This window comes from Tenrec ecaudatus, chromosome 14 (assembly GCF_050624435.1).
Source record: "Tenrec ecaudatus isolate mTenEca1 chromosome 14, mTenEca1.hap1, whole genome shotgun sequence".
Lineage (NCBI taxonomy): Eukaryota > Metazoa > Chordata > Mammalia > Afrosoricida > Tenrecidae > Tenrec > Tenrec ecaudatus.
Window position 1 is genome coordinate 92,030,979 of NC_134543.1, and position 23,570 is coordinate 92,054,548.

Sequence of the window (23,570 nt, forward strand, 5' to 3'; positions counted from 1 at the left end):
TTCTGAAAGATGGATTCCTTTAAGACGCGTGAATAAGGAAAGAGGAAGACTTCAGATGCAGGAAGTCGTAGCATGAAAAAATATGTGGATCCTTAAAAATATTTTATAAAGATAGCGCTTCTTTGTATGTTTCGGTAAATGTTATCTCTGGAAATAATGCAGGATGTCTATATGTCAAATTAATTGAATGAGAACTAAAGTAATATTTTAATATTTAAGAAATTCTAAAGAAAAAAAGATTAGCCACATGAAAACCAGATATTTTACAAATAGTTTGAGATATGTCTTTCTGGTTTTGTTCTAGTAAGCAATAATATATGAGATATACAGGCTTATCATATTTCTATCAGTTTTCATGATTTCTATCAGATACCACGTCTATTATGTTCCAAGTTCTTCTCAACCTTTCATACATTTCTCATTAATTAGAAAATTAAATTCTTGCATTAAAACATGTCTTACACAAAAATTAGCTTTACCTTTTTAAAGGAAAAAAAGTCACAAAAACAGAAGACTGATTTACGCATGGAGTCACAAAATGACAACCAGTTATAAATTCATGTTTTAAAGAAAAGAAATCTCAACACTATCAATACTCCATTAATATTCAAAGGATTAAAAAATACAGTTCTATCTTTTTCTTAGAACGAATGAAGATTAACTTGAAGAATTACATCTCTTCTAGATTCATTTTTCCCATATTTAATCAATTGTTCATTAGAATAGGTAAGTCCTCTATCAGAATCTTTGCACCAGCATTTCATAAATAGATTTAACTATAAAAGCCTGGTTATACAATTTCTTCCATAAAAGCAGTATATTTCTGATATATAAAATATCCTATAGTAAAGTTAATATTTCTACACAGGAAAAGAAGGACCTATTTAGTCCCAGACAACTTGATAACATCTCTTTCAACTATAGTTATAATTATCACGTACGAACTTCCAAAGCAGAAGTTGTCAAGATTTAACATTAGCATTAATTTATGTCATAACTGACGGTTACTATAACGATAATGGCAAAGCATCCATTTCTCCCAAGACAGCATGGATTGAAAGAGAAATTTCTTCTTAATTACTACTACTCTGCCCATTTTTTAATTAAATTGATTAGTAATTTATTATCTTTCCTTTTGTTGGAAGGCTGTTATTATCAGAGGTTCTCCAAAGTTATCAAGTTTCAGATCTTTAAGCAACTCAATTACTTTAGTGAATTCTAGTATAAATGTTACCACTCTGTGATACTGGTTTATGTTAAAAAATCTTAATATCCAGATTCTTGGTCTCTGAAAACGAGACTAGGAGCGCTCAGGATTCGCGCTCATCATTCAGGCACCAAAGGAAACACTGTCAAGATCTGAGCATGCGCTGTATTCTTTTACGTCTTCCCTTGATAATCTAAATAGTTCTGATATGTATCTTCCCAGAAGGAAAAAAAAGTGATTTCCTTTAAAAGTATCTACTTCTTGACATCCCCTTGCAGAAGGGTCACTGGGAGGAGATGAGCCAGTCGGGGTGCAGAATGGCAATGATGAAACACAAACTTTCCTCTAGTTCTTGAATGCTTCCTACCCCCTCCACTATCGTGATCCCAATTCTACCTTACAATTGTGGCTAGACCAGAGGATGTACACAGGTACATAGATAGGAACTGGAAACACAGGGAGTCCAGGGCAGATGAACCCCTCAGGACCAGTGGGGAGAGTGGCAATACCGGGAGGGTGGAAGGTAGGTGGGGTAGAAAGGGGGAACCGATTACAAGGATCTACACATAACCCCATCCCTGGGGAATGGACAGCAGAAAAGTGGGAGAAGGGAAACATCGGACAGTAAAAGATATGACAAAATAATAATAATTTCTAAATTATCAAGGGTTCATGAGGGAGGGAGCAGCAGAGAGGGAAGGGAAAAATGAGGAGGGAATACCAGGGGCTCAAGTAGAAAGCAAATGTTTTGAGAATGATGATGGCAACAAATGTACACATGTGCTTGACACAATGGATGTATGTATGGGTTGTGATAAGAGTTGTACAAACCCCCAATTATTTAATTTCAAAAAAAGGAAAAAATTGTTTCTTATGTGATCCTTAAGTAAACAATAAACTATGTAATTACTTGAGGTGTTTTGCCTCAAGTAGATTTTTTTTAGGTTAAAAAAATTGTTCTGATAGACAAAAAGTATTTTTAATCAAGCAAACTTTAAAATAATTCGTATACTATTTAAATTAAAATTCTTAAGTAGTATTAAACATTCATTCACATTAACTTTTGAATTTAAGCTGAAGTAGCAATTTTGGGGACTAGTAAATTCCATGATCAAAGTTTACAGCTTCCGAAAAGAATTAACTTCACAAAGAATAGAAAAATGAAATACAATGTCATTTGATAGATATAGAGGCAGTGATCTTTCTTATATGAAAAATATTTAGACTTCAAGGAAATGTTAGTTTACATTCTCTAAGAAGATATTTCTTCTGAATCAATAGTGGCTAACTGTATAAAACTTAATATTTATGAAGATTAACTATATTCAAGTATATTCAATATTAATTATATTCAAGTTAGCTATCACTGAGAATGAAAGGGTGCTTGCTTATTATAAAATCATATCCATTAATTAACATTTATGGATATAGGAATCCTAATGCTGTCACCTAAATTTTATGTTCAAAGAAATTTGCAAAGAGTGCCCAATGGCCACCAAACATTTACGTATTTAATTTAAACTTCTTCCGCCAGATTTAGGCAAAGCTCAGCCTCCCTTCCATTGGATCTGCTATTTCTCAGAAAGGTTTCATCTCAGTACCTACAGCGCCACCCTCAGAGTCTCCCCTGCCAAGATTCCCTGTCACCTGTACCCAGCAATATGCTTCCTCATGAATAGTCTCTGCTGCCACCAAACAGGCTATTTGTCTTGTTACTGTGTCTACCCCCACTAGAGAGTAATCTCCAGCTGAACTGTTCATGATGATCAATGACTACAACTATGAGTGGGCTTCAAAAAGGACATGGAAAAGTAGAATGAAAACATAATGGAATTTTCACATGAACTTTTGGAAGTTTCCTCATACATGCCAAGTACATAGTGGGCATTCAGAAAGTATTTGTTAGAGAAATGACTGAGTGACCATCAGAGATAATAAAAAGAAAAAGGGAAAGGAAAAAAGCTTAGTTAAATATCATTTGACAATACTGAACGCCAAACTCTACCAAAGGTCTTATTTTTACATATCGTTTAATGTGAAGGCACACTAACAGTATCTTTTAGTATCTTCTATCTAAAATTAGACAAAATCACCTTTCAACGAATGGACTGCTAACAGTTGGAAATTATTTGAATTATTTCAATTATTTACTTTATATCCACAGTAAAGTCTGCCAGTATAATTAATCCGTCTACATACCTTAACAAGTTTCAAAAGCTCATAAAGGTCCTCAACCTCATCACCTTCACACTTGGTGTACACTCGTGCAGTAGCCACGCTCTTTCCCCTTAGAGTTCGGCGATAGAGAGGAAGTGCCATGGCTTCAGCGTACAAGTCAATGGCATGATGGCCCACCGTCTGGTACATGTAGCTATCCAGCTCATCTGTGCCAGCTGCAACAAAGAAGATGGGACAGTCAGTAAAGTGGACTGAGGAAGAAAGTGGATTTGGAACTCTATCCAGGTTTTACGATTTGGACAATATCCCACACAAAACTTAAGAGCTCACCATACTATGAGGGGACTTTAAAAAGTTTCTGGAAAAGTGAAATTAAAGGATAAAAATATGAAATTTATGTCTCAGCATCAGCTCCATCAGGAGCAATGACATTTTTGTAAACAGTGGTACTAGCCATTTAGTCCATCCCTAAAGAACTGGGAGCCCTGGGATTTTAGCATGTGGATGCAGCCTTTCTTACATTATCAACTGAAGAGAAAGGGGTGCCCTCTAAAGAATTTTGGGGGGAGGGTAAAACAAGAAGAAACTAGAAAGTACCAAATCAGGACAGTAAGCTGGGTGCTTTCCCACCAAAAGTCTCGCAAATTTGCCTGTGTTTGATGAAAGGAATGAGCAGAAGCCTTGTCAAGCTGGAGCAGGGCTCCGGTGAAGCGCTCTCTGGTGTTTTCCTGCTAACATTTTGGCTTTGTTCTAAGACCTTCTCTGATAAACAGATGTATCGCTTTATGGACCTCCAGAAAGTCAACAAGCAAAATGTCCGGCGCCTCCCTCCTAAAACTGACTTTTGCTTTTGACCAGTCCGCTTTAGCTTTGATTGGACGACTTCTACTTCTTGGTAGTCATGGTGTGGATTGTGCTTTGTCTTCAGGATCCTACAGGAACAAATGTCTTCCATCATCTGTTACAGTTATTCAAAGAAATGCTTCCTGATCTTGATCACACTTGCTTAAATTTTCCAGTGAAAGTTCTGCGCTTTGTGTGCAGCTGCCCTGGGTGAAACCATTTTGGGTACTCATTGAGTGAAAATTTATTTATTTTGGAGGGGTTAGAATGGTGTAAAATAAACCAATGGATAAGTCGGTGGCGCTGGCTCTGGTTCTGGCTCTTAATCAATATGTTGTTGTTGTTAGGTGCAGTCAGGTTGGTTCTTACTCACAGTGACCCCATGTAACAACAGAGGGAATTACCGCCCGGTCCTGTGCCCTGCTCACAAGTGTTCATATGGTTGAGCCCCACTGTGGCAGCCATTGTGTCCATCTACCTCAAGGGCCTTTCTCTGCCCATCCACTTTACCAAGCATCACGTCCTAACATGCCCATCTTAATCAATGGTCCTGTTCCATTTAAAAAGGAGCCCTGCACAGATAGGAACTGGAAACACAGGGAATCCAGGACAGATGAACCCCTCAGGACCAGCGGTGACAGTGGCGTTATCAGGAGGGTGGAGGTAAGGTAAGGGAGAACAGATGACAAGGTCTACATATAACCTCCTTCCTGGGGGACAGACAGCGGAGAAGTGGGTGAGGAGACGCCGGATGGTGTAAAATATGATTAAATAATAATAATTTATAAATTATCAACGGTTCAGGGGGAGGGGAGACCAGGGAGGGAGGGAAAAATGAAGAGCTGATACCAAGGGCTCAAGTAGAAAGCAGGAGTTTTGAGAATGATGATGGCAACATATGTACGACAGTGCTGGACACAGATGATGTATGTATGGATTGTGAAAAGAACTGTGTGAGCCCCTAATAAAATGATTTTTTTTTAAAAAAAGGAGACCTGATGATATGGTGGGATCCACTTCGGGCTGCTAGCTTCAAGGACGGCAGTTCAATCCCACCAGGTACACTACAGGAGAAAGATGAAGCTTCCGACTCTTCAGATTTATACTCTCAACACCTCAAAGGGGCCGATCCTTTCTGGCCTGTGTGGTCACTAGGAATGAGAATCATCTGGATGGCAGTGATATATACAGGTTCATATTCAACATCATCTCATCTCCCCTAAAATGAGTTACAACTCTGTATCTGCTGCATTGGGGGGCAGTTTTCCTATAAGCATTTTTGGAAGGGATCAGTGATTTCACTACACTCCTATCCAAGCTGTGCCATCAACTTGACATTTGTATTTGCTTCAGTTTTAGCAGAATTTATGTTGCTGATTAAGGCTCTTTTCAAACGGATACAGTTCTTAGTGCCTCAAACGCTTTCCTGTGCCAGCATGTAATAGCGGGTTAGCATGAGTTCATTTTGCTACAAAGAATGTTTGCAATCTCGGCAGGTTCCACTCATTCACATCCCCGGGAACGGTGCGAGCAACCCTCACATAACTTCTGCACTTGAGTGCAGCGCTGTCCGAGGCGAGACTACTTGCCCATGGCTGTATCCAGTTCATACCAGCTCCGTCTGTCTCTACTGCTGACTGCAGATGAAATCGCACGGAATGCGTTACAACAGTACGCGACGGGTGTGGGAAGAGTAAGCAGGTCCAGGAAATGTTGATTTCATTAGACATTGCATTGCTATGCTGGTGGCTCCTACCTCATCAATTTGACCCTTGGATGTGCAGAGGAGACTTGCTCCTTGGTGTCTTCAAGGCTATGACATTTGGGAAGCAGGTGACAATACCTGTCTTTCAAAGGGCATTTGGGGAGTTTATTGGTACATAAACGTAATTTCAGAACCTTCAGGGTTGTTTATGATGGTGTAGCCATTAGGTGCCACCCAGTCCATTTCAAGTCATTGTGACACCGTGTACAGTAGATTGTACCATCCTCGCAGGTCACTGCTGTTTCAGCTCATTGTCGCCACTGTGTCAAACCATCCTGCTCATGGTCTTCCTCTTTTATGCTCACCTTTGACTTTACAATGTCTGATGCCCTCCTCCAGGGACCAGGCCCCCCACTAACAGCTCCAGAGACCTGGAGTTGAAGTCTCACTATGCCCACTTTTAAAGGCCACTCTGGCTATACTTCATCCAACACAGGATCCTTCGGGAAGTCTGTGGCATATTTACTATTCTTTGCCAACGCCATAATTCAAAGGCATCGATTCCCTGGTCTTCTTTTGTCATGATTCACCTTTCCCATGAATGAGGCAATTCAAAATATCCTAGTAACAAAAGCAGGGAGCTCTGCCGGGGTACTGAGTTATGCGTTGGGCTGCTGACCACAAGATCAACAGCTCAAATCCACCAGCCACTGACTCAGGGAAAGATGAGGCTTTCTACTCCCATGAACAATTATAGTCTCAGACACCCACAGGGGCAGTTCCACTCTATCCTACACAGTTGCTGTGAATGGGAACCGACTCAATAGCAGTGAGGCTGGTTTGAGTTTTAAGAGTGACTTATTTGATTTTTTAATACTTTAAACAGGTTTTTCGCAGCACCTTTGAAAAATACATCATTTGATTTCTTGACTGCTGCTTCCATGGACACTGATTGTAGATTCAAGTAAAACAAAATCCATGAAAATGCCAATCTTGTCTCCATTTATAATGCTGTTGTTTAATGGTCCAACTGGGGAGATTTTCGTCTTCTTCAAATTGATATGCAGACCATACTGATAGTTCTAGTCATTGATCTCCATCAGTAAGTGCTTATCACTTTCAGCAAACAAGGCTGTCTTCCTTTTTTCCAGATGTCAACTTCCTCACATACTCCCATCTCTCTGATGATTTTCTGACCATTCAGACTGGATCAATAAGGTGAAAGGATACAGCCCTGTGAACACCTTTCCTGATTTTAAACCACTCAGCATCCTTGTTTTTATATGTGACTGCCTATTAGTCTGTGTATAGGATCGACACAATTAAGTTTTCTGGAATTCCCATTTTTAACAATGCTGAGTGCCGAGTGCCTCCGCCAGTCAGAAAGACACACATACACATCTTTCTGGTATTCTCTGCTTATAGCAAGATCAATCCGATATCAGCAGCGATACCTTTCATTGCACATCTTCTGTATCCATCTTGAATTTCTGGATATTCCCTAACTATGTACTACTCAAGCTGTTTTTTGAATGATCTTTAGTAGCAAAATTAACCTCGTGTGGATATTAGTGATACTGTTTTGAATTTCCACATTCTGTAGAGCAGTCACAAATATGGATCTTTTACAATTGGTTGGCCAGGTTTCCAAATTTCTTGCCCTAAGTGAGCATCTACAGTGAGTGGCTTGGGCTTCTTCCTTCAATACCATTAGGTTTTGACCATAGGCTACCTCTTGAAATGGTTGAATATTGACCAGTTCTTCTTGTTAGTGTGACATTTTTTATTCCATAACCTTTTGATGCTTCCTGCATCATTGTTTCGCCCACAGAATTCTTCAATATTACAGCTAGAAGCTTGATTTTTTTCCTTCAGTTCTTTAAGCTTGAAAAATGCTTAACATGTTTTATCTCTTTGGTTTTTAATTCCAGGGCTTTGGACATCTCATTAGAATACTTTGTCTTCTTGGGGTATCCTTGGAAATTTTTTACTTACCTCTTTTACTTCATGATTTCTTCCTTTTGCTTTGGCTTCACTAACTTTCAGAGATTTTGGTAGCATACATTTTGGCTTTTCTTGTCTTGTCTTTTCAATGTACAATATTGCCTTCATGTACAATATTCTTTTTTGTTGTTGTTTTTTGTTTTTAATTTTAACAATTTATTGGGGCTCATACAATTCTTTTCACAGTTCATATATATACATACATCAATTGTATAAAGCACATCTGTACAGTCTTTGCCCTAATCATTTTTTTCTCTTTTCTTCTTTTACATTTTATTAGGGACTCATACAACTCTTACCACAATCCATACATATACATACATCAATTGTATAAAGCACATCCATATATTCCCTGCCCCAATCATTCTCAAGGCATTTGCTCTCCACTTAAGCCCCTTGCATCAGGTCCTCTTTTTTTTCCCCTCCTCCCTCCCCATTCCCCCCTCCCTCATATGCCCTTGGTAATTTATACATCGTTGTTTTGTCATATCTTGCCCTATCCGGAGTCTCCCTTCCCCCCTTCTCTGCTGTCCCTCTCCCAGGGAAGAGGTCACATGTGGATCCTTGTAATCAGTTCCCCCTTTCCAACCCACTCACCCTCCACTCTCCCAGCATCGTCCCTCACACCCTTGGTCCTGAAGGTATCATCCACCCTGGATTCCCTGTACGTCCAACCCTCATATGCACCAGTATACAGCCTCTGTCCTATCCAGCCCTGCAAGGTAGAATTCGGATCATGGTAGTTGGGGGGAGGAAGCATCCAGGATCCGGGGGAAAGCTGTGTTCTTCATCGATACTACCTCACACCCTAATTAACCCATCTCCTCTCCTAAACCCCTCTATGAGGGGATCTCCATTGGTCGACACTTGGGCCTTGGGTCTCCACTCTGCACTTCCCCCTTCATTTAATATGATATATATATACATATATATACATGCATATATACATATACACATATATACACATACATACACACACTTATATCTTTTTTTTTTTTTTTGCATGATGCCTTATACCTGGTCCCTTGGGCACCTCGTGATCGCACTGGCCGGTGTGCTTCTTCCATGTGGGCTTATTTGCTTCTGAGCTAGATGGCCGCTTGTTCACCTTCAAGCCTTTAAGACCCAAGACACTATCTCTTTTGATATCCGGGCACCATCAGCTTTCTTCACCACATTTGCTTATGCACCCATTTGTCTTCAGCGATCCTATCATGGAGGTGTGCAGTCAATGATATGATTTTTTGTTCTTTGATGCCTGGTAACTGATCCCTTTGGGACCACTCGCTCACTCAGGCTGGTGTGTTCTTCCATGTGGACTTTGTTGCTTCTGAGCTAGATGGCCGCTTGTTTATCTTCAAGCCTTTAAGACCCCAGTCACTATCTCTTTTGATAGCCGGGCACCATCAGCTTTCTTCACCACATTTACTTGTTCACACACTTTGGCTCCAGCCGTTGTGTCGGGAGAGTGAGCATCATAGAGTTCCAATTTAATAAAAGAAGGTATTCATGCATTGAGGGAGTGTTTGAGTAGAGGCCCAAGGTCCTTCCGCCACCTTAATACTTGACCTATAAATATAGACACATAGTTCTATTTCCCCATCCTCCTATATATATTTGCATGTACATGTCTTTGTCTAGACCTCCATGAATGCCCTTTGACTCCTAGCTCTTTCCTCCATCTCCCTTGACCTTCCTCCTGCCCTACTACCATGCTTCATCGCCCCCTGGGCTAGAGTATACCTCTTCTCTAAGCAACCTTACCCTTGATCATTTCCCACCAGGCCTGCCACTCCCCCTTCTCTACCCTTTGGGGTCCCATGTTTTTCCCTTGTCCCTGGGTTTGTTAACACCACTTCCTTACCCCCCTACCCGCCCACCCCAAGTCCCCCAAAACTGTCGGTCCCGTTGTTTTTCATCCAGATAGTTCATCCAGCCTGTCCTATTCAGACAGACCTGTGGAGTCACTAACATGCACGAAAACTAGACAGAGGAAAACAAAGCAACAGTATACAACCAGACAACAAAACAACAAAAACAAACCACTGACAAAGAACAGAATAAAACAGTTCACAAGAGAAAAGCTTGTAGTTAGTTCAGGGATCGTTTGCTGGCCCTTAGGAGCGTTTTCCAGTCCAGTCTGTTGGGGCACCACGACCTGGCCCCGAAGTCCACTTTCAGCATTCCCTGGGGACCTTGCCACTCCATTCCCTTGCTGTTCCGCTGCACTCCCCCAGTGATTTGCCTCGGTGTGGTGGGATCAGGTCAGGTGCAATTCCCACACTGTGTCTCCGGTGCTGTCCCCTGTATCGCCCTTAGTCACTGAGGGGCATCATGTCTCATAGTGGGCCAGCCACATGTACAATATTCTTGCCCCCCCCCTTCAGGTATTCAATCATTAGTGTTCATTATGCCGAATCTATTCTTGAAATGGTCTCTAAGTTCATATAGGATATACTCAAGGTGATGTTTTGGCTCCCATGGACTCATTTTCATTTTCTACCACTTCAACTTCAACTCACATGAGTAATTAATGAAAATATTTCAAAGTCAGCCTCTGGTCTTGTTCAGGCTGATCCTATTGATCTTTTCCGTCATCTTTCTCTATAGATATAGTAAATTCTAGAGATGTATACTCCATCTGGAGCGCTCTCTGTGACAGTCATCACTTACGATGGTTTTAAAAAGATATCTGTACTGAATAATAAGTCACTGGTCTTTCAAACTTCTATTGTGTGTCTCCAATATCATCTCTAGCTCCAAGGCAATATTTTCCAACCACAAATTCTTTTTTCGGTTTCCACCTTTCGCAGGTTGGTTCTCAATGTTTACCAGTCCATCTTGATTGCATGTGTGATCAACTCAGATTGCAGGAATCCATAGAATTCCTCCATTTTGCCACCTTTGGCTGTAGTTTTCGGTGCAATATTTATACTTAACGGTGTTCCTTGTAGAAACATAGATATTATCCTATCACTGCCAGCATGGCAATAAGGTTGTTAGGCGCCATCAAGCTGGTTCCGAATCATCGTGACCCATTGCACATTTGAACAAAACACTGCCTGGTCCTGTGCCATCATCACAGTTTTTGTTACGTTCAGCCCATCATTTCAACCATGGTGTCAACCCATCTTGTCAAGGACCTTCCTCTTTGTTGCTGTCCGTCTTCTTTACCAAGCACGGTGTTCTTCTCCAGGGACGGGTCTCTCCTGATACCATGTCCAAAGTACTTCAGGACGAATCTTCCAATGTTCTTGACAATGAAAGGGACACTATTCCCCTTCACCCTGCCACTGCCAGCATATTAGTCATATAATTTACTCATTCAAAATGGTCAAAGCCAGTCCATGTCCTGCCATTTATGCCTAGGATATCAATTCTGATGCAAACCATTTCAGTCTTGACAATTTCCAATTTTCTTGGATTCGTGGTGCATACATTCCATGGTGGGGTAGTTTCTGCTCATCTTGAGTTAGCAAGAGAAGGTGTGGGAAGGCTTGCTCCATCCATGCCACTAACTCAGCTCTGTCCTGAGGAGGGAGCTCGTCCCCATTCCGATCTTGCGTACCTTCCAACCCGAGGACTCATCTTCTGGCACTATTACCAGACAGTGCTCAAGGTTCCCCTGTTATATGCAAGGTTTCACGGCCCCCACCCACCTTTTGGTTTTTTTCCCCCAGAAGCACATTGCCAACTCCTAGTCCTTGTCTTAGTCTGGAAGCGCTCCTGACATGTTTCTACTGTGGGCAAACCTGCTGGTTTCTAAAGTACCCGTGGCTCCCAGCATCACAGAAACACACAGGCCACCACGGGATGGCACACCAACAGACGAGTGGTGGAAGAAGCCATCTAGATGGACAAAAAAAGGCATTTCTGAATTAAATATCGACTCATTTAATAAATGACAAATATTTGTAAGAAGAAGTATGTTTTATATTCAGTAATTCAACAAAACGTAGTTATTAGTGGTTGCTGTTGAGGCGACTCTGAGGCAGAGCGACGCCATGAATGTCATGGTATATCAGCACCTCTGACTGTGATCTAGTAATTCCATTTCTAAGGGGAAAAAAATGAGTAGACAGAAGTTACAAAGATAGATATCACAGCACTAGTTTACCAGTCGTAAAACTATCATACAAACCACCAACAACAAAACCCCCACTGGCACCGAGTCGACACTGACTCAGTGTCCCTGCAGGATAGCGCAAGCTGCTCCTTAGATTTCCCGAGACCGGAAATCTCTACCAGGGCAGACAAGCCTCATCTTTCTCCCAGAGAGCATAGTGGATACGAACCGTTGACCCGGTAGTTAGCAGCCAAATGCTGAATCTAGAGTGCTCCTACGGTGCGTCTAGAAAAACCACAGAATAACCTTATAAAATGGAGCGCTTGATGTAACTTGGAAGACACCTGTTCTAAAGGATACAAATCCCTTAGATATTAATAGTTATGAAATAAAAGTGTCTATGGTCAAATAAGTTTGCAAAACATGGGACTGGATCACTATCATTAACTAATTCCATTTAAATACTGCTAAAAAGTATCTTTACTCTAGCTCTTCCTCTGCTATTAAAATGCCCCAGTAAGGGGAGAGGGTACGAATGCTCAAATCTACCTATCCACAATGTTCCTTCCTGAAATATGTTTCATAGGAATTGTGTTCCAAGGAAGACATCTGAAAAATGCTTAATGACATGGAAAAATATTCACATCATATTAAGTTTGTAAAAAAGGTTACAAAGCAACGTATTTGAAATGTATGCATGTATGCTTGTACATATGCCAAGCAAGTCCAAGCTCTCCACTGAATGTGAATATTCCTCCCGGAGAGAATGATAACATGATAGCATCGGAGTCCTCCAATGAGCTCAACCTCCCCGTCTGCCCTCACATTCTCGAGCACGAGGCTTTTGCACATCAGAATGGCATCTGTGGGCTCACAGTACGTTTATAAACCTGCCCACGCCTCTTCCAGTAGAAAGTACAGATACGGCTAAAATTACCCTAAGATCCTTTCAACCTTTTCTTATCTTAAAATAGAATTTTTAAATGTATTCTTTTTAAAGAATATTGACAGTATCAAATCAATATAGTCTACGAACTTAGAGTTTCTTAGCAAAAAATCTCCTGATGTTAGTATAATGATGGAAACATTTTAAGGCCAGTTTTCTTTAAGGCTCTGTTTAATCTTAAGCACAATGTCACTGTTATCAATGGGAGGTACATGGCTCGAATGGTATGGGCCCCAATAAAAACAAAAACTCCACTGGTGCCTGAAGCACCTCAATAAACATACCCAAAACGTTCCTAATATAAATTTAAAGAGACGGTTTATGAATTTTATAAGTTCATGTTATCCTCAATGATGTGAATAAATTCTCCGCCAAGCTTCCCACTTAAGTCCTACTGTTGTGAATTTATTCCGAACCGCTTTGGTCTGTGCTTGAACCCACACTCAATGCTTGAGGACGGAGCACGCAAGAGTTGCAACCATGCACTGCATTAGGTAAATGCATGGTGTTGGAAAGCAAGCAGGTTGCTTTGCAGACTAAGGCGAGCCTGGCTCAAACCACGTTATTTTCAATCACTTCACATGCATGTGCAAGTGGGATACAGAATAAGTAAGACAGAAGAATCTATGCATTTGCATTTTGGTTCTAGTGAAGAATATTAAACGTGCCATGGACTGCTGAAAGAACAAACAAATCTGTCTTGGAAGAAGAGTTATGTAACCAAGGATGAGACTTTGTCTCATGTATTTTGGGTGTGTTGTCAGGAGAGACCAGACGGCGTGCTTGGTAAAGCCAAGGGGCAGTGACAAAGAGAATGGCTTCAACGAGATGCATTAACACAGTGGTTGCAATGATAGGCTCCAAATCACAAAATTTATGGGGATGGCCTCAGAGTGGGCGGTGTTTGTTCTGTTACACACGGGGTCACCGTGAGTCGGAGCCAACTCGATAGACCTAACAATTTTGCTCTGCACGACAGTCATCTCGATCAGTCATTTCTCATTAAAATCCCCTTACCAACCAACCAGTAATTAATAAACATCAACCTCCTCTCCATTCCCCAACCCACAGCCATTCATTCTCTTCTAGAAGAATGATGGTTTCAACAGATTCTTCCAAATTTTTCTTGAGAATATTCTAATTCCAGTTACTACTACCGATTTTTTTCCTCACTAACAATAATCTAAAAAGAGTCTCTATTGCACTGTGAGATACCATTTAAAGATATACTTTGCTTATCATCTTACCCACCCTGCCAGTGAGGCAGGAGCACACGGTATACAAGCTGGTTGAAGTCCTAAGAAGGGAAATTATAATCATAGAATACATGTAATATGTACTATAAAAACATTAGAGTTTTCAGTATCAATACCCCTCCAGGCAGAAGGCCAACATACACACTTGACTCCCTGGCCCAGAGAGGTATCTCTTTGCATTGCTCACGAAACATAAACCCGAAAGGAGATTCTGCTTTTACTTTTATAAAATTGAAAGTCCGCGTGTCAGCTGAGCAAAGCTGTTCAAGCTGTTTTACTTTGGACAGACTGACAAACCCTGATCTGGGGCTTGCCTGGAACAAGGAACGCTAGTGTGCTTTTAGGAGCTCTTGTGAGGACTCGAGTGTACACAGTGAAAATACAGTGCAGACCCGAGCATCTAGTTGAGACGAGCTATCTATCAGGGTGGGTTTGTTCGGGTTTTTTTTGGGGGGGGTTGGATTTTGCTTTTACATACTGCATTTGACAGGAGCTTCAAAAACGTCAAGAAGAAATTGAAATAAAAATATAGCAGAATTTTTCCACAAACATTTTATACTATCTGCATGAAACGATGAGATTGGAGTTTAAGTCATTTAGAAAATTCTCCCGGCATGGCAGAAACTTACCTTCATTTTCAGCTGGTCTTAAATTTGCTAAAGCAACAATCTGATGCCCAGCTGCAATGCACTGCATCATGTTGTAACAGCTGTCCTTCCCGCCACTACACAAGCAAACAAACAAACAAACATTATTCAACATAGCTGCACTAGCTATAAAGATAATTAGTTACACAGCATTCCGGAACACTTGCGGGACTGTTCTGTTGTTAGAAGTAGGATAACTTTTTGATTTGTAATCAAGGCTTTACTTAATGTACAACACACAAATATACTCTTACCCTACTGGTTGTACTTCACATATATGGAAACATAAGAAAATGATTTCATTTTACATTCCAGCTAAATACTTTCATACACACACACACACACACACACATTCTGTATATGAGTAAGTAGGAAAACATTTATTGTGGGCACTGTTACAGACCTACCAAGTAAATGTTTTCACTAATTAAAAGATCAAATGAAAGATGTGATATCCAATGTACTGACACGTTGATATATTTTGTGGATTTTGGTTCTATAGAAATGAAATGAAATTAAAAATTCTAACAACGGGACCAATAAAGTACGTCATGAAAGTGGAGAAGAGATAGAAGCTGTCACGGATTCCATTTAGTGGGATCCGCAGTCAACAGGCATGGAAGCAGCAGACGAGAAAACCAGGGGCAGACTGCGTCAGGCACATCTGCTCCTCAGGATCTCTGTAAAGTGTTAAAGAGCAAAGAATGCACTCAGGACTAGGAGGCCACTGACCCATGCCAAGGGTCTGTCATAGCTTCATCTGCATGTGAACACTGGACGGTGAAGGTCAAAGACCAAAGAAACATGAATAAGGACAGGCACTAAAAAGTTTCCCACGCTTTGCAAAAATAAGGTCAACAAAAATGGAGGAAGTCCCTTGAAGAGGCAAGTTGACACTGCTGCGACAAGCTCTGACAAAGTAGGGACTGTGAGGATGACAGAGGACCGGGGAATGGTCTGTTCTGCTGTGCATAGGATCATGGTGAGTCGGAGCCAATTCATGGGCACCTAACAACAACCTCGAGCTAAAGATATGTAAGAGTTTCACTTTCCAATATGCACACACACACACACAAACACACCATCTCTCATTTTAATCCGCAAAAAGATAAACTGCAAATAGATTCACCGTATGGAAGTTCAAGCTTGGTGCATATATGTATGTCTTGGCTTATGCATTTATACTTAGAGCATATCTCATCATTTTTACAGGTTTTATAGAATAGCAAGAATTCCAACATATCTTTTCCTGTTTAATCATGATATTAGCATTGTAAATGAGTACATTTTATTCTCTCTAGTACGCTCATGAGGAAAAGGAGCCTCAGAAAGTCGTTGACCCAAGTCACAGATGTAGAAGAAATTCAGCTGAAGAACTCAAAAGTCGGATACACTTTCTTCAACTCTGGGACAATTTCAAATTGCACCACAAGCATGGGGACCAGCTACTGTTGTTAGTTATTGCCAGGTCTCACTAATGGCCATTGCCTACGTCATAGGTCGGTGCCATCCTGTGGTCCTTGCAGTGTTTGAGTCCATGATGGGGCTATTGTGCAGTGCCTTCGTTGAGTGGCCCTTGCTTCCAGGGACTGACCTGCCAGCACTACAGGGGACAATAGCAGGGCACGAGGCCTGTCTCCCTGAAGCCTGCTGACACCTGTCCTCTCTGAGCGGCCTAGATGGTATCTGAAATACCTAAGCGGTGGCGTCTAGCATCCGTAGCGCTACAAGTCACAGGCATATACTTCTCCCATAATCTTCTTGTCACATATATAATTCAGACATTGTCACCCTAGCTGTCAAATCATTTGCTCTCCGTATACATTGCATTATAGATTTAGGCTATAGAACAACAAAAATTCGCTCCTAATCCTGCTTCTTTGGCACACTGCTGCCAGTGCCTTTGCTACAATCTGCGCTAGTCCAACGAGGAGTTTTTCAAACAATCATTTAAACATACGATCTATCACCCATCCAGAGCAGATTAAAATGATCCCTAAAATGCCACATTGCCATTTACTTAGTGTCATTGAACTTACCATTCAATCACCTATGGACATCTTGCTAACAGTCATGTGTCCAGGTAAACGTTGGAAAAGAACAAACGCACAAGCATATGAGTTGAGAAGCTGAACTCTGAGTCCACAACGGAAACCAAGCATGTGAGAGACGCATTGCTTCTGACGCCTGTGGAGTCCACGCCAGCTCCCAGAGACCCTGCGTGTGTCCGAGTCAGCGCGGGCTCCACGCCTTTCCCAGGGCAGCCTGCTAAGCAGAAGGCCACAAGGTGTTTCCTCTAACACAGCTCAGGTGAAGCCAAACCTCCAACCTGGTGGTGAACAGCTGAGTCTGCTAACCATCTGCGGCCCCTGGGATCCCAGGAACTGAAAATTCTCCTTTCAGCTCAAAAAAGACGTATGCAGAAGTGGCTGGAAGGCAGTGAGACAACTGTCGATGTAAGAAAAGTACTTGAAACACTAATATTGGATGGTGTCCCTCATTGGTGTAATGCTTACCTGGCCCACGGTCCAATGGAAAGGTCATAGGTCTGAGTCAACTCATTGGGAAAATTTTGTTTTGTTTTGTTTTTTAGAAATGAAAAAAAGAGAGAACAGCTTAAGAGTATTTGTTTCCTAAGTTTTCTAGGGCTAGGAACTCCAAATTGAGGTGGCGGAAGCAGGAATGATACAGCTAACTATTGTGTCAGTATTTATCTAAGTCATCCACCTATCACGGCGTTGGCAGCAGACACATTCGGACAACCTAAGCCCTTGCGACTCCAAGGTTCTCAGGCTGAAGCAGGAGGGACTGTCCCCACACCACAGTCATGCTGAGACTATTTTCTCTCTGTGCAGAAAGATTTGTCTGGCTTATCTTTGCAGTGTGTTTACAAAAATACAATATGAAGTAAAGGCTAAAGAGCAATAAGAGCTCCAAAGCCGTTGAAATGATGCCAGGCAGTCGAGCAAAGCACCTGTTTAACGTCAGGAAAGCTTTCGTCACATCACCTGCTAGCCTGCCTGGAATCGAAAAGCCTAACCAGACTGGTCAGAGTTAATCTATCTACCACATGTTGGGGACAAGGTGAAGTGGGAAGACACAAAAGACGAGGAAGGATGCCCGAAAGGGGCCATGCTGCTTCAATGGCAATATTCTCACCTACCACAAGAGCCCTAGATTGAGTTCCCACTCAGTACCCCTCAAATGCAGCGGCTATACACTCTCAGGCGAGGCGATGGTGTAACTGTGTTGTTGAACAGATTTCCGTAGAGCTTCCAGAATGGAACAGACTAGGAAGAAGGACAAGAGGACTGCTCCTGGAAATCAGCCAATGAAAGAGGGAGGTGGGGTGGGGTGGAGGGGAATGGAGACATTCAAACATCAGTATCACAACTTTTAAGTCCAGAAAAACCGGAGAGTTACCAGCACCTACCACCAACGGCTCTGAAGAGAACACAGACGATGCTGGACCAAGGAGGAGCAAATGTGGAAGAGTTCAACATCAAAGGAGACCAGCCTGATGGGTAAGGTAGCCACGAGTAGGACCAAGAAGATGGCCCTTACTCACCCTGCAGGGCCGGAACTGAACTCATCCCTGTGGCAGACCAGCCAACCATTTAATATCAAGGGTTATGAAATGAAGGAGGAGTGGAAGCAGGAAGCGCAGGAAGCAAGTGGGACAAGTGATGGATGGAGCCTTGAGGGGATTGACTGGAAATATAATGTGCATAAACTGTGGATTATAAAACTGATAAACTGCTCTGTAGTGGTCACCTAAATTACAATAAGTTTAAAATAAAGTAAAAGAAAGCCCAATGAATCACAAGGGCCTGATCCCCAAGATTATAGGGGTGGCACAAGACCTGATAGGGCAGTTGTTCTCATCCTGTGGGTGACAATCCCTTTGGGGGTTGAATGACCCTTTCACAGGGCTCGCCCAATTCATAGCAGTAGTAAAATTAGCTATGAAGTAGCAATGAAAATAATCGTATGGTTTGGGGGTCACCACCTTATGAGGAACTGTATGAAAGCGTCGCGGCATGAGGACCGTTGAGAACCGCTGTGCTAGGGTGTTGTTCAGCTGCATGTGAAACCACCAGAAGCTGAGGGCGGCTCAACACCAGCAGGAGGTGAGCGAGCTAGGACGGTAGGTTTCATCTCTTCCACAGTCATGCTGAGCATGTCAAAACACCGTTAACACAGATATGCACAAAGCCTACGCTCAACAAATTTATAGCAAGGGAGGTTAAACCACACACATTGGCCAGATATCATCATACACAAACATCTGGGCCAAACCGACAAAATTGATATTTATAAATATCAGGGTATCTACAGAGAAAGCAGAGCTCAGGAAATAGAGATGACAACGTGTAAACAGCAGTATGCCTGGTGGTGGAATCTGGGTAATTTTTATTTTATTATGTGTATTTTACGGTGACTGATGGGCCTGGTGGTGCCATGGGTTTGCAGGCGGTTGTAGCCCCTGCCGGCGGCAGCTCTGCAAGCTGCTTCTGAGAAGATCCAGCTCAGAAAGCGGGTGCAGCCGTTTTCCCCGGCAACACACGGGTCCCCACGAGCTGGCTCCAACTCCACGGGCACTGTCGCTAGCCTTTGAAAATGGGGTGTGCTCCTTGAGCCTAATGCCCGCTTGGGCGCAATGCACAAAGTCTGCAGTTCGAAACCACCAGCCAATCCTCAGAAGAAGGACTGCGTTTTCTAGTCCAATGGATTACGCGAGCTCACCTGCTTCTCTCCCCATCCCTGACTTCTGTTTCTTCAGCTTCTCTCTTACTTTACTGGGTACCGTATCTTTGCGCAAATACCGCGCCACATAAATAATATACCAACACTGCCCAAAGCCCATCTGAGAACAGTGCTCTAGGTCCCAGAGTAGAGAGGGTGGAGTAGTTGGGAAATGTTGGCCACTTTCCATGAAGTTGTGAATGCCTTGACTTTCCGGTGAGACTGTCTGCTCCGGTAAGGACTGATAGCCTTTGGAAACCGTATGGTGCAGCTCTACTTTCTTCAAGGGTGGTTTGCCTGATAAAACCCCCAAACCCATTAACAATGAGTCAATTCTGAACAACAGCAACCCTCTTTGGGCCACCAAGGCTTTGCAAAAGTTTAGAGGAGCAAAGAGCCTCCTCTTTCTTCCAAGGAGAAGCAGATGGGTTTGAACTACTGACCTTGCAGTTAATGGTCCAATGCTTTCTCAACAGTCCTATTATCCTAAAACAGCTGTGGAGTAAAAGTGGAATATTCCAGTCACAACATCAGGGAGCCCTGGTGGCAGAATGGGTTAAATCTGCAAGGTGAGCAGTTAAGTTGACATTTGCAAAGTGAGCAGTTCAACCCTCCCCGGCTCTTCTAAAAAAAAACACGAGGCTGTCTGCTCCTGTAAAGCATTGTAGTTCTGCGCCGTCTTACAAGGTCAGCTTGACTCCTTGGTAATGAGTTTGGTTTGGTTTGACATAAGGGATAAGGAGTTTCGTGGCATAATTGGTTATAGGTCAAGCGGCTGGCTGCAAGGTCAGCAGTTCGAACCCACCACAACTCCACAGGAGAAAGATAAGGCTTTCTGTGCCCCTCCAGCAGTGGTTCTCCACCTTCCTCATGCCTCGACCCTTTCATACAGTTCCTCATGTTCTAGTGACCCCCCCCCCAACCATAAAATTATTGTCATTGCTACTTCATCACCATAATTTTGCTACTGTTATGAATAGGTGACCCCTGTGAAAGGGTTATTTGACCCCCAAAGGGGCCATGACCCACAGGTTGAGAACTGCTGCCCTAACGATTTACAGCCTCAGAACCCCTAAGGAGCCTCTTGCCAAGTTCCAGCAACTCATCCAATAGCAAAGGAAACATTTCAACAAGCTGATGAAGCACTCACGCAGCTATGCCAAGAAATTTAGAAGACAACTACATGGCCTACCAACTGCAAGAATTCCATCCTGGTACCCATTCCATCACCCAAGAGAATGCGGATGTGATTGCATAATATCATTATTCTCACAAGCAAGTAACATTTTCCTGAAAATCATTCAACAATGGTTGCAGCAGTACATCGACAGGGAGCTGCCAGAAATCCAAACCAGATTCAGAGGAGGCCATAACACAGGGGATATCACATCAGATACAGATTGGCTGAAAGCAAAGAATGCCAAAAAGATGTTTGTGTTTCATTGCCTATGCAAAAGCATCCGACTGGGTGGATCATAACAAACTTTGGGTAGACTGGAGAAGAATGGGAGTTCCAGAACACTTCAGTGTGCTTACTCTGAATCTGTAACTGGATGGAGAGGCAGTGATTCCAACAGAACCGGGACCACTGCATGGTTTGACATCAGGACAGGTGTCCAAAGTTATTGCTCTACCATCCTTGGTTAATCTGTACACTGAAAAATTAATCTGAGGAGTCTGACTGGATGAAGACTGCAGCACCAGGGTTGGAGGAAGGCTTATTTACAACCTGCAATATGCAGATGACACAACCCTGCTCACTGAAATTGAGGGAGAATTGAAGCCGTTGCTGATGAAGATCAAGGATTGCAGTCTTCGATATGGATTACAACTCAAATGTAAAGAAAACCCAAATCCTTACGACGGCTGCTAACGCTGAGGCCAGCAGCCTCTGAGAACGAGGAAGATGAGACCATCTTCCCAGTAAGGACGTACAGACCAGGGTCAGTTCTGCTCAGTCATAAAGAGTTGTTCTCAGACAGAATTGACTTGATGGCAGTTGGTTAGCTCGATGATGCTGACCAAGTTTCATTAGTTCCTGGCTTGAGCGCGTCTGACAAACAGCTAATGAAGCCAGATCTGTACCCCAGTGGACGGATCTGCACCCCATCAGGAGGGTACCCAGCAGAGGACAAGGCAGGGTTTCGGTCAGCTGTGTAGCCTGAGTCATCTTAAGTCAGAGTGGGCAACGTGCTGGCAGCTAACAAAAACATCCGTGAGTTGGTCAATCCCAAGATTGACTGTACCAGGAAATACGATGAGGTGACTGTAGTGCTCATCCTCGTTTAAATTGCAACATGTGAACAGAGATTACTTTCCAAAGCAACGGCAAGTGGATCTGGGTCTAGGATAAAGCCGCTACAATCGCCTCCACCCCAGGGGCGTTTTGCCTTCTGGGCACCAGTGGGGGTGAGGATGGGGGCGCGGGGTGGAGGACTCCGTCCCACAAGCATCCCACAACCATTCCGTCTTTCAAGCCACACAGGTGGCTGCCATGAAGGAGGGGTCGTAATGTTTGGAAGGCAAGGGAGCCACCATGATGCCTTGAAGCGCTGGCAAGGCGATTCAGGGTTGGGCAAGAAATCTGAAGGTAACCACGGGGAAAACAAGCAGCAAAGAACAGGTACAGCAAAGGAATGTCAAGTAGCAGCTCTTGAACTTCGCTGCCCATTAGACCTGCTTAAAAATCCCCCGCTGGGCGAATTCTATCAGCATCTGGGGGGGCCGGCTCTATGCACCCGTATTCTTCCTATTTCAAGTTCCCCAGGTGATTCCGACGCGCTGCTGACGTGCAGGCCCAGCCCCGAGGGGCAGCGACGCGCGGGGAGGCGGAGCAAGTGGCTGCGAGGGGCGTGGCCACAGCGCCCGAAGCCCCGCCTTTGCCCGCGGCCGAGGGGACCCCGCGTCTCCGGGACGCGGGCCGGCAGGTTGGCCCGGGGGCTCGGCCGCCGCCGGGACCCGGCGAGAGCAGCAGCGCAGGTGGAAGGAGCGCGGGCCCACGTTACCTGATCAGAGCCGCGACCCTCATGCTGGGCGCAGCGCGCGTGCGTGCGGAGCGCGGCCGGGCCCGCCGCTGGCGCCCGTGGCAGTGACGAGCCTGGGGCCTCGCCCGGGTGGCCGCCCCGCCGCCTGGCCGCAAACCCGCGCGGCGGCCCTGGCCGCCCGTGCCGGCGGGCCACCTGGGCGCACCCTGGCGCCACGTCGCTGCCCTGCCGGGCGCCTGTGGCAGGGGCGGCCTCGCTCCGAAAAGCATCGTGCTTTAGGCACGGTCTAGCCACCTAAGTGAGGGCACTGAAGCTGCCGGAGGAAGGGCAAGCCCGGCGTCGCCCAGGCCCAGGGCAGTGTCTCTGGAGTTCAGTTTTAGGATGATCTGGGATTAATATTCAGCAATCGATGCACCCCAGTTCCTGAGGAAGGCTATTTCGCCTTTCCCTCCACTAGTGTGGAGATAAAGGTGAAAAAATCTTACCTGGGGGTGTGACCTAAACATTCAATCCTAAAGACTAAGGTACCAGCTTTAGCACCAGACCCTGTTTAGTCTGGATGGCTGCATGTGCCATTCTCAGATAGGGCTAGTCAAGCGCATGCCAAGAGGCACCCAAGTGGATCCTTTGGGTTTCACAGTAGTCCTTCTCCTTGCCACATCTCCCCCTGCCCACCCCCATACCCACCTGTGAAAGCAGCGCACCTCTTGCTAATCAGCATAGAGTAGTCTGCATGTTGACCTTTGGGTACAAAGACCCCAAAGTGTCCTGCTAGCAATGCTGACCTATAGTCCAGCGGAGGAGTCGTTGCTGTGCTGAGTTCCCTGGTGGTTCGTGGTGTGGGACCATCCCTATTCTCAAGAAGCCCTAATGCTATTTTTTTAAGAAACTACAACAATGGATTCGAAGAGATTCTAGCAAAGGGACATCCTCATGATGATAGAGAAGCCACATTGGGAGCTCCTTTTTGTTGTTCTATTTCCTAAAT

At 43.7% G+C, this 23,570-nt stretch overlaps 1 protein-coding gene across 2 annotated transcripts in view; it reads right to left on the reverse strand.

Annotated features, from left to right (window-relative positions):
* The window catches only part of DPH6 (diphthamine biosynthesis 6), a 179,076-nt gene extending 156,319 nt beyond the window's left edge, over positions 1–22,757 (reverse strand). The window contains exons 1-3 of one of the 2 annotated variants that reach the window (XM_075530544.1): positions 22,604–22,757; positions 14,835–14,929; positions 3,407–3,600 (exon numbers count right to left, since the gene is read on the reverse strand). In XM_075530544.1, coding sequence (XP_075386659.1) covers positions 3,407–3,600; positions 14,835–14,929; positions 22,604–22,626 — 312 coding nt within the window. In that variant the 5' untranslated portion in view covers positions 22,627–22,757. Of the gene's footprint in view, positions 1–3,406; positions 3,601–14,834; positions 14,930–22,274; positions 22,362–22,603 lie in introns of those variants that run through there. The other variant, XM_075530545.1, reaches the window with a different exon arrangement.
* Positions 22,758–23,570: the final 813 nt, after the last annotated feature.